At 44.1% G+C, this 12,746-nt stretch overlaps 1 protein-coding gene across 10 annotated transcripts in view; it reads left to right on the top strand.

Moving 5' to 3' along the window:
* Nucleotides 1-12,746, top strand: part of LOC106613940 (dedicator of cytokinesis protein 1) — a 729,054-nt gene that overhangs the window by 184,353 nt on the left and 531,955 nt on the right. For 6 of the 10 annotated variants that reach the window (XM_045701154.1, XM_045701150.1, XM_045701147.1 and 3 more), the window contains exons 24-25: nucleotides 1,828-1,839; nucleotides 5,949-6,019. In XM_045701154.1, the coding sequence (XP_045557110.1) occupies nucleotides 1,828-1,839; nucleotides 5,949-6,019 (83 nt within the window). The remainder of the gene's footprint in view (nucleotides 1-1,827; nucleotides 1,840-5,948; nucleotides 6,020-12,746) is intronic. The other 4 variants (XM_045701156.1, XM_045701151.1, XM_045701155.1 and 1 more) reach the window with 1 other exon arrangement.

Below are 12,746 nucleotides of genomic sequence, written 5' to 3'. Positions count from 1 at the left end.
TTGCTTATTTGAACTGTTCTTGCCATAATATGGACTTGGTCTTTTACCAAATAGGGCTGTATTCTGTATACTACCCCTACCTTGTCACAACACAACTGATTGGCTCAAATGCATTAAGAAGGAAAGAAATTCCATAAATTAACTTTTAAGAAGGCACACCTGTTAATTGAAATGCATTCCAGGTGACTACCTCATGAAGCTGGTTGAGAGAATGCCAAGAGTGTGCAAAGCTGTCAAGGCAAAGGGTTTCTGTTTGAAGAATCTGAAATATATTTGAATTTGTTTAACACTTTTTTTTGGTTACTACATGATTCCATATGTGTTATTTCATAGTTGTGATGTCTTTACTGTTATTCTACAATGTAGAAAGTAGTACAAATAAAGAAAAACCCTGGAATGAGTAGGTGTGTCCAAACTTTTGACTGGTAGTGTATCTGTTATTGTTGGCTGTGTGTTGTTCCCCTCTTTATTCATTGTCTTCCTGAATAGATCTCTCCATGTGCCTCCCTTCCCTCTGTGTTCATATGTATTTCTTCTGCAACTGTTGTCTCTGTCTGTGTTCTCTCTCTGACCTGGTCTGTTCTGTGTCCTGGGGCATCTCTCTCTCTCTCTCTCTCTCTCTCTCTCTCTCTCTCTCTCTCTCTCTCTCTCTCTCCCTCTCCCTCTCCCTCCCTCTCTCTCTCCCTCCCTCCCTCCCTCCCTCCCTCTCCCTCCCTCCCTCCCTCCCTCCCTCCCTCTCTCCTTCTGTTCTGTGTCCTGGGACATCTCTCTCTCTCTCTCTGACCTGGTCTGTTCTGTGTCCTGGGGCATCTCTCTCTCTCTCTGACCTGGTCTGTTCTGTGTCCTGGGACCTCTCTCTCTCTCTCTCTGACCTGGTCTGTTCTGTGTCCTGGGACATCTCTCTCTCTCTCTCTCTCTGACCTGGTCTGTTCTGTGTCCTGGGACATCTCTCTCTCTGACCTGGTCTGTTCTGTGTCCTGGGACATCTCTCTCTCTGACCTGGTCTGTTCTGTGTCCTGGGACATCTCTCTCTCTGACCTGGTCTGTTCTGTGTCCTGGGCCATCTCTCTCTGATATGACCTGTTCTGTGTCCTGGGACCTCTCTCTCTCTCTCTGACCTGGTTTGTTCTGTGTCTTGGGACATCTCTCTCTCTGACCTGGTCTGTTCTGTGTCCTGGGCCATCTCTCTCTGATCTGACCTGTTCTGTGTCCTGGGGCATCTCTCTCTCTCTCTCTCTCTCTCTCTCTCTCTCTCTCTGTCTCTCTCTCTCTCTCTCTCTCTCTCCCCCTCTTTCTCTCTGTCTCTCTCTCTCTGACCTGACCTGTGTCCTGGGGCATCTCTCTCTCTCTGACCTGGTCTGTTCTGTGTCCTGGGACATCTCTCTCTCTCTCTCTCTCTCTCTCTCTCTCTCTCTCTGACCTGGTCTGTTCTGTGTCCTGGGACCTCTCTCTCTCTCTCTGACCTGGTCTGTTCTGTGTCCTGGGACATCTCTCTCTCTGACCTGGTCTGTTCTGTGTCCTGGGCCATCTCTCTCTGATCTGACCTGTTCTGTGTCCTGGGGCATCTCTCTCTCTCTCTCTCTCTCTCTCTCTCTCTGTCTCTCTCTCTCTCTCTCTCTCTCTGTCTCTCTCTCTCTCTCTCTCTCTCTCCCCTCTTTCTCTCTCTCTCTGACCTGACCTGTGTCCTGGGGCATCTCTCTCTCTCTGATCTGGCCTGTTCTGTGTCCTGGGACATCTCTCTCTCTCTGATCTGTTCTGTGTCCTGGGACATCTCTCTGACCTGGCCTGTTCTGTGTCCCGGGACATCTCTGCATTCCTCCTCTTTAGCTCCTCCTCAAGGTATGTTCTGATTGCCTCCCTCCCTCTTTCCCTCCCTCGTTCCTTTAACTAGGCCTTTTGGAAGTCTTGTAACAGAGTTGAATTGTTGCACCGTTAGAAGTGCTCCTTATAGAGGGTTTGTTAATCAGAATAGAGGGTTTCCATGTAGGAGACAGTTAATCCCCTTCAACAGTGACTATGTCCCCAATGGTACATTATTTCCTGTTTCCTTATGGGCCCTGGTCAAAAGTATAGCGCTATGGGACACAGCCAGTGTCTTTGAAATCCAACGTCCCTGCTCTGGTCTCTGTTTCTGTCTGATTGGCTGTTTGAAATCCAACGTTCCTGCTCTGGTCTCTGTTTCTGTCTGATTGGCTGTTTGAAATCCAACGTTCCTGCTCTGGTCTCTGTTTCTGTCTGATTGGCTGTTTGAAATCCAACGTTCCTGCTCTGCTCAGGTCTCTCTCTGATTGGTTGTTTAACTAGTTGTCAACAAAGTAGTGAAAACAGGAAAATCATCTGAGGCTCAAATGACACCCTATTCCCTGTCAAAGGATGTGTACTATATAGGGAATCAGGTGCCATTTCCAATGCAGCCAGGACACTAGGAAGAAAGGCTCAGAACTGCCTGGTTATTAAAACCACCCTGATAGGAGAAAACAGGGAAATCACAGCTCCTCCCTGAACAACATTACTGATGGAGGTCATTGTTCTTATTTTACAACATGGACGTTTAGTGGTTTAGTTGTCAGGACCCTGGCAGCTGTCCAGATCACTGACATGTTTAGGTTTCTAGTGGCCTATAAATAATGACAGATGTATTTACCATGTGGTAAATAGGGAAATAAATGGATGGATTTACAGATGACTACCTGTATAAACAGATCATCCCTTAGCCTGGATCCCTTCCTGCTAATCAAGCCCAGACAACTAATGACTAATGACAAGCCTAATGACTCTAGACAAGCCTAATGACTCTAGACAAGCATAATGACTCTAGACAAGCATAATGACTCTAGACAAGCATACTGACTCTAGACAAGCATAATGACTCTAGACAAGCATAATGACTCTAGACAAGCATACTGACTCTAGACAAGCATACTGACTCTAGACAAGCATACTGACTCTAGACAAGCATAATGACTCTAGACAAGCATAATGACTCTAGACAAGCCTAATGACTAATGACTCTAGACAAGCATACTGACTCTAGACAACCATACTGACTCTAGACAAGCCTACTGACTCTAGACAAGCCTAATGACTAATGACTCTAGACAACCATACTGACTCTAGACAACCATACTGACTCTAGACAAGCCTACTGACTCTAGACAAGCCTAATGACTAATGACTCCAGACAAGCATAATGACTAATGACTCTAGACAAGCATACTGACTCTAGACAAGCATACTGACTCTAGACAAGCCTACTGACTCTAGACAAGCCTACTGACTCTAGACAAGCCTAATGACTCCAGACAAGCCTAATGACTAATGACTCTAGACAAGCATACTGACTCTAGACAAGCATACTGACTCTAGACAAGCATACTGACTCTAGACAAGCATACTGACTAGACAAGCCTAATGACTAATGACTCTAGACAAGCATACTGACTCTAGACAAGCATACTGACTCTAGACAACCATACTGACTCTAGACAACCATACTGACTCTAGACAAGCATACTGACTCTAGACAAGCATAATGACTAATGACTCTAGACAAGCATACTGACTCTAGACAAGCATACTGACTCTAGACAAGCATACTGACTCTAGACAAGCCTACTGACTCTAGACAAGCCTACTGACTCTAGACAAGCCTACTGACTCTAGACAAGCCTACTGACTCTAGACAAGCCTAATGACTAATGACTCTAGACAAGCATACTAACGAATGACTCTAGACAAGCATACTGACTCTAGACAAGCCTAATGACTCTAGACAAGCATAATGACTAATGACTCTAGACAAGCATAATGACTAATGACTCTAGACAAGCATAATGACTAATGACTCTCGACAAGCATAATGACTAATGACTCTAGACAAGCCTAATGACTCTAGACAAGCCTAATGACTCTAGACAAGCATAATGACTCTAGACAAGCATAATGACTAATGACTCTAGACAAGCATAATTACTTTAGACAAGCATAATGACTCTAGACAAGCATACTGACTCTAGACAAGCATACTGACTCTAGACAAGCCTAATGACTCTAGACAAGCCTAATGACTCTAGACAAGCCTAATGACTCTAGACAAGCACAATGACTAATGACTCTAGACAAGCCTAATGACTCTAGACAAGGCTAATGACTCTAGACAAGGCTAATGACTCTAGACAAGCCTGATGACTCTGGACAAGCCTAATGACTCTGGACAAGCCTAATGACTCTGGACAAGCCTAATGACTCTGGACAAGCCTAATGACTCTGGACAAGCACAATGACTCTGGACAAGCACAATGACTCTGGACAAGCACAATGACTCTGGACAAGCACAATGACTCTAGACAAGCACAATGACTCTAGACAAGCAAAATTACTCTAGACAAGCCTAATTAGACAAGCATACTGACTCTAGACAAGCATACTGACTCTAGACAAGCCTAATGACTCTAGACAAGCCTAATGACTCTAGACAAGCACAATGACTAATGACTCTAGACAAGGCTAATGACTCTAGACAAGCACAATGACTCTAGACAAGCCTGATGACTCTAGACAAGCCTAATGACTCTAGACAAGCCTAATGACTCTGGACAAGCACAATGACTCTGGACAAGCACAATGACTCTGGACAAGCACAATGACTCTGGACAAGCACAATGACTCTGGACAAGCACAATGACTCTGGACAAGCACAATGACTCTAGACAAGCCTAATTAGACAAGCACAATGACTCTAGACAAGCCTAATGACTCTAGACAAGCCTAATGACTCTAGACAAGCCCAATGACTCTAGACAAGCATACTGACTAATGACTCTAGACAAGCATAATGACTAATGACTCTAGACAAGCCTAATGACTCTTGACAAGCCTAATGACTCTTGACAAGCCTAATGCCTCTAGACAAGCCTAATGACTCTAGACAAGCCTAATGACTCTAGACAAGCACAATGACTAATGACTCTAGACAAGCCTAATGACTCTAGACAAGCCTAATGCCTCTACACAAGCCTAATGACTCTAGACAAGCACGATGACTCTAGACAAGCCTGATGACTCTAGACAAGCCCAATGACTCTAGACAAGCCCAATGACTCTGGACAAGCCCAATGACTCTGGACAAGCCCAATGACTCTGGACAAGCACAATGACTCTGGACAAGCACAATGACTCTGGACAAGCACAATGACTCTGGACAAGCACAATGACTCTGGACAAGCACAATGACTCTAGACAAGCACAATGACTCTAGACAAGCACAATGACTCTAGACAAGCCTAATTAGACAAGCACAATGACTCTAGACAAGCCTGATGACTCTAGACAAGCACGATGACTCTAGACAAGCACGATGACTCTAGACAAGCACAATGACTCTAGACAAGCCTAATTAGACAAGCACAATGACTCTAGACAAGCCTGATGACTCTAGACAAGCACGATGACTCTGGACAAGCACAATGACTCTGGACAAGCACAATGACTCTGGACAAGCACAAGGACTCTAGACAAGCACAATGACTCTAGACAAGCCTAATTAGACAAGCACAATGACTGTAGACAAGCACAATGACTCTAGACAAGCCTAATGACTCTAGACAAGCATACTGACTAATGACTCTAGACAAGCATAATGACTAGACAAGCCTAATGACTCTAGACAAGCATAATGACTAATGACTCTAGACAATCATAATGACTAATGACACTAGACAAGCATAATGACTCTAGACAAGCCTAATGACTCTAGACAAGCCTAATGACTCTAGACAAGCCTAATGACTCTAGAGAAGCATAACGACACATCCAGTCATACAAAGTATTGTGATGTTCTAGCTAACATTTTCAACATTCTAGTGAGGGCCAGGGTGGTTACACAGTTGGTCATCTAATATTCAAACCTTTAAGATCAGGGATAATCATTATCGTTTTGTTTTGTCCAGGGTGCAGCGCTGAAATACGTCCCCACAATCGTGAACGACGTCAAACTGGTCTTCGATCCCAAGGAGCTCAGGTATGTTTTCATCAGGGAAACCGCTGTCCTGTGGTGAATAATGCTTTAACACTGTATATAACACACTTCTACAATGCCATAACAGAGCTGAGATTTTCATCCCATTCCCTCCACTGGCTGTGACTCCTGTTAGACCAATACTATAGTATCATTATCTGTGACTGCTGTTAGACCAATACTGTAGTATCATTATCTGTGACTCCTGTTAGACCAATACTGTAGTATCGTTATCTGTGACGCCTGTTAGACCAAAACTGTAGTATCATTATCTGTGACTCCTGTTAGGCCAAATACTGTAGTATCATTATCTGTGACTGCTGTTAGACCAAAACTGTAGTATCATTATCTGTGACTCCTGTTAGACCAAAACTGTAGTATCATTATCTGTGACTCCTGTTAGACCAATACTGTAGTATCATTATCTGTGACTGCTGTTAGACCAATACTGTAGTATCATTATCTGTGACTCCTGTTAGACCAATACTGTATTATCATTATCTGTGACTCCTGTTAGACCAATACTGTATTATCATTATCTGTGACTCCTGTTAGTCCAATACTGTAGTATCATTATCTGTGACTCCTGTTAGGCCAATACTGTAGTATCATTATCTGTGACTCCTGTTAGACCAATACTGTATTATCATTATCTGTGACTGCTGTTAGACCAATACTGTAGTATCATTATCTGTGACTGCTGTTAGTCCAATACTGTATTATCATTATCTGTGACTCCTGTTAGACCAATACTGTAGTATCATTATCTGTGACTCCTGTTAGACCAATACTGTAGTATCATTATCTGTGACTCCTGTTAGACCAATACTGTATTATCATTATCTGTGACTCCTGTTAGTCCAATACTGTATTATCATTATCTGTGACTCCTGTTAGTCCAATACTGTAGTATCATTATCTGTGACTGCTGTTAGACCAATACTGTAGTATCATTATCTGTGACTGCTGTTAGTCCAATACTGTATTATCATTATCTGTGACTCCTGTTAGACCAATACTGTAGTATCATTATCTGTACATGTAAGGATGCCAGAAGCTAAGGAGGAGGTGCAGAGTGAATCTGAAAAGCTGTGAGTTAAAGTCAATCTAAGAAATGAAGACGTGTGTAAATGAATTGACTATTTAAGGTAAAGCACTCTGACATGGAAGAGAGGGACTAAAGAGCACGCCTTGCTCAGTGGGTTTGTCTCGTCAGTAAGCGTCAATTTGAAATGACATTCCGTGTCTTAGAGATTGTCTCCCCTTTATTTTTGGGGGGTGTGATTACCTTTAACAGTTGATTTGGATTAACGAACTGATTTGATGTTGTGGCTTGTGCAGTGTGAGTAGTCACTCCTCATTATTCTAGAGCTCCTTACCTTTAGGCTCTGTGCTACACACACACACACACCACTTAACATTCACCAGCTGTACCATGTGGGTTGGATATATATATAGTCCTGGTTGCCTTGGAAACGTAGAACTGCTGCTTCAACAACAGTGTAGCGGTTAATCTGACCTGTCATGAATGTTATATCATCGTATTATATTGATTTAAAAATACAAAATAACATTTTAATTAGAAAAGCTTTTATAAATGATTAGGTATACATCAATGTTTTGGCAATATATCAATATATCAATAGGACACTAGATCAATAGGAGACTAGATCAATAGGACACTAGATCAATAGATCACTAGATCAATAGATCAATAGGACACTAGATCACTAGGACACTAGATCAATAGGACACTAGATCACTAGGACACTAGATCAATAGGACACTAGATCACTAGATCAATAGGACACTAGATCAATAGGACACTAGATCAATAGGACACTAGATCACTAGATCAATAGGACACTAGATCAATAGGACACTAGATCAATAGATCACTAGGACACTAGATCAATAGGACACTAGATCAATAGGACACTAGATCACTAGGACACTAGATCACTAGATCAATAGGAAACTAGATCAATAGGACACTAGATCACTAGATCAATAGGACACTAGATCACTAGGACACTAGATTAATAGGACACTAGATCACTAGATCACTAGGACACTAGATAAATAGGACACTAGATAAATAGGACACTAGATCAATAGGACACTAGATCAATAGATCACTAGGACACTAGATCACTAGATCAATAGATCAATAGGACACTAGATCAATAGGACACTAGATCAATAGATCACTAGGACACTAGATCAATAGATCAATAGATCAATAGGACACTAGATCAATAGGAAACTAGATCAATAGGACACTAGATCACTAGATCAATAGGACACTAGATCACTAGGACACTAGATCAATAGATCACTAGATTAATAGGACACTAGATCACTAGATCACTAGGACACTAGATAAATAGGACACTAGATCAATAGGACACTAGATCAATAGGACACTAGATCACTAGGACACTAGATCACTAGGACACTAGATCACTAGATCAATTGGACACTAGATCAATAGATCACTAGATCAATAGGACACTAGATCAATAGGACACTAGATCACTAGATCAATAGGACACTAGATCAATAGGACACTAGATCACTAGGACACTAGATCAATAGATCAATAGGACACTAGATCAATAGGACACTAGATCAATAGGCCACTAGGACACTAGATCAATAGATCACTAGATCAATAGATCACTAGATCACTAGATCAATAGGACAATAGATCAATAGATCACGAGGACAGTAGATCAACAGATCACCAGGACACTAGATCACTAGCTCAATAGGACACTAGATCAATAGGACACTAGATCAATAGGACACTAGATCACTAGGACACTAGATCACTAGGACAATAGGACACTAGATCAATAGATAACTAGATCAATAGATCACTAGATCAATAGATCACTAGATCAATAGATCACTAGGACACTAGATCACTAGATCAATAGGACACTAGATCAATAGATCACGAGGACAGTAGATCAATAGATCACTAGGACACTAGATCACTAGCTCAATAGGACACTAGATCAATAGGACACTAGATCACTAGATCACTGGGACACTAGATCAATAGGACACTAGATCAATAGATCACTAGGACACTAGATCAATAGACACTAGGACACTAGGACACTAGGACACTAGATCACTAGATCAATAGATCACTAGATCACTATGACACTAGATCACTCCAGACTAGCTAATGTAATATTAGAACATAAGGGTCTGTTGTTATACAGACATGGATTTAGTTTGAAGCCTCAACCTATCTTGGTCCTTATTAACTAGAGTCCTGTTCTACATTCACCAAGCTGAGCTGTTCAACTGCTCACACAGAATAAATTCCAGTCTACGTAGTCCCATTGTTAAATATGTTGTTCTGACGTTATATATGTTACATGCAGGACTGTGGCTGGTCTAAAATGGGCCCTGGGCAAATTACTGCACTACATAGAGAATAGGGTGCCTGCTGTACTGTCTACATAGGGAATAGGGTGCCAGTTGTACTGCACTACATAGAGAATAGGGTGCCTGCTGTAAGGTCTACATAGGGAATAGGGTGCCAGTTGTACTGCACTACATAGGGAATAGGGTGCCAGTTGTACTGCACTACATAGGGAATAGTGTGCCCATTGTACTGCACTACATAGGGAATAGGGTGCCCATTCTACTGCACTACATAGGGAATAGGGTGCCCATTGTACTGCACTACATAGGGAATAGGGTGCCCGTTGTACTGCACTATATAGGGAATAGGGTGCCAGTTGTACTGCACTACATGGGGAATAGGGTGCATGTTGTACTGCACTACATAGGGAATAGGGTGCCAGTTGTACTGCACTACATAGGGAATAGGGTGCCAGTTGTACTTCACTATATAGGGAATAGGGTGCCAGTTGTACTGCACTACATAGGGAATAGGGTGCCAGTTGTACTGCACTACATAGGGAATAGGGTGCATGTTGTACTGCACTACATAGGGAATAGGGTGCATGTTGTACTGCACTACATAGGGAATATGGTGCCTGTTGTACTGCACTACATAGGGAATAGGGTGCCAGTTGTACTTCACTATATAGGGAATAGGGTGCCTGTTGTACTGCACTACATAGGGAATGGGGTACCAGTTGTACTGCACTACATAGGGAATAGGGTACCAGTTGTACTGCACTACATAAGGAATAGGGTGCCAGTTGTACTGAACTACATAGGGAATAGGGTGCCAGTTGTACTGAACTACATAGGGAATAGGGTGCCAGTTGTACTGCACTACATAGGGAATAGGGTGCCAGTTGTACTTCACTATATAGGGAATAGGGTGCCAGTTGTACTGCACTACATAGGGAATAGGGTGCCAGTTGTACTGCACTACATAGGGAATAGGGTGCCAGTTGTACTGCACTACATAGTGAATAGGGTACCTGTTGTACTGCACTACATAGGGAATAGGGTACCCGTTGTACTGCACTACATAGGGAATAGGGTGCCCGCTGTACTGCACTACATAGGGAATAGGGTGCCCGTTGTACTGCACTACATGGGGAATAGGGTGCCAGTTGTACTGCACTACATAGGGAATAGGGTGCCTGTTGTACTGCACTACATAGGGAATAGGGTGCCAGTTGTACTGCACTACATAGGGAATAGGGTGCCAGTTGTACTGCACTACATAGGGAATAGGGTGCCAGTTGTACTGCACTACATAGGGAATAGGGTGCCAGTTGTACATCACTCTATAGAGAATAGGGTGCCAGTTGTACAGCACTACATAGGGAATAGGGTACCAGTTGTACTGCACTACATAGGGAATAGGGTACCAGTTGTACTGCACTACATAGGGAATAGGGTGCCAGTTGTACTGCACTACATAGGGAATAGGGTGCCAGTTGTACTGCACTACATAGGGAATAGGGTGCCAGTTGTACTGCACTACATAGGGAATAGGGTGCCAGTTGTACTGCACTACATAGGGAATAGGGTGCCAGTTGTACTGCACTACATAGGGAATAGGGTGCCAGTTGTACTGCACTACATAGGGAATAGGGTGCCAGTTGTACTGCGCTGCATAGGGAATAGGGTGTCAGTTGTACTGCGCTACACAGGGAATAGGATGCCAGTTGTACTGCACTACACAGGGAATAGGATGCCATTTGTACTGCACTATATAGGGAATAGGATGCCAGTTGTACTGCACAACATAGGGAATATAGGGAATAGGTTTCTACTTTTTAAAGGGGATGTTCAGAGGAACACATCACAGTGGTTATTGTGTTATTGAAGAAGCTCATCTCAATGTACAGCGTTCCATAGACATCACTGGAAAGATAATGTGGATGCTGAAGAGGAATCAGATCCATCACTATCTGTCCACCTCTCTACCCAGACAGACTGGCTAGTCACTATCTGTCCACCTCTCTACCCAGACAGACTGGCTAGTCACTATCTGTCCACCTCTCTACCCAGACAGACTGGCTAGTCACTATCTGTCCACCGCTCTACCCAGACAGACTGGCTAGTCACTATCTGTCTACCTCTCTACCCAGACAGACTGGCTAGTCACTATCTATCTACCTCTCTACCCAGACAGACTGGCTAGTCACTATCTGTCCTTCTCTCTACCCAGACAGACTGGCTAGTCACTATCTGTCCACCTCTCTACCCAGACAGACTGGCTAGTCACTATCTGTCCACCTCTCTACCCAGACAGACTGGCTAGTCACTATCTGTCCACCTCTCTACCCAGACAGACTGGCTAGTCACTATCTGTCCACCTCTCTACACTGCTAACCTCATGCCTAACCTTAACCACACTGCTATCCTCATGCCTAACCTTAACCATGGCTGAATATCTCTGTCACTGTTTCAGAGTTGAAGAAAAGATAGAGGACTCCCCCCTCTTCTACCCTCCTCTCCTCCCTCCCTCCTCTTCTACCCTCCTCTCCTCCCTCCCTCCTCTTCTACCCTCCTCTCCTCCCTCCCTCCTTCTATCCTCCTCTTCTCTCTCCTTCCTTCTATCCTCCTCTCCTCCCTCCCTCCTATCCTCCTCTCCTCCCTCCCTCCTATCCTCCTCTCCTCCCTCCCTCCTCTTCTATCCTCCTCTCCTCCCTCCTTACTCCTCCCTCCTCTTTTCCTCTCCTCTCTCCCTCCTTCTATCCTCCTCTCCTCCCTCCTCTTCTATCCTCCTCTCCTCCCTCCTCTTCTATCCTCCTCTCCTCCCTCCCTAATTCTATCCTCCTCTCCTCTCCTCCCTCCTCTTCTACCCTCCTCTCCTCCCTCCCTCCCTCCTCTTTTATCCTCCTCTCCTCCCTCCCTCCCCTTCTATCCTCCTCTCCTCTCCCTCCTATCCTCCTCTCCTCCCTCCCTCCTATCCTCCTCTCCTCCCTCCCTCCTCTTCTATCCTCCTCTCCTCCCTCCTCTTCTACCTTCTTCTCCTCCCTCCCTCCTTCTATTCTCCTCTCCTCTCTCCCTCCTTCTATCCTCCTCTCCTCCCTCCTCTTCTATCCTGCTCTCCTCCCTCCCTCCTATCCTCCTCTCCTCCCTCCTCTTCTACCCTCCTCTCCTCCCTCCCTCCTCCTATCCTCCTCTCCTCCCTCCCTCCTCTTTTATCCTCCTCTCCTCCCTCCTCCTCTTCTATCCTCCTCTCCTCCCTCCCTCCTCTTCTATCCTCCTCTCCTCCCTCCAACCTCTTCTACCCTCCTCTCCTCTCTCCTTCCTTCTATTCTCCTCCCTCCCT

This window comes from Salmo salar, chromosome ssa18, assembly GCF_905237065.1.
Source record: "Salmo salar chromosome ssa18, Ssal_v3.1, whole genome shotgun sequence".
Classification (NCBI taxonomy): Eukaryota; Metazoa; Chordata; class Actinopteri; order Salmoniformes; family Salmonidae; genus Salmo; species Salmo salar.
The sequence above is the reverse complement of the archived record's forward strand: the minus strand, read 5'-3'. Positions and strand labels throughout refer to the sequence as shown.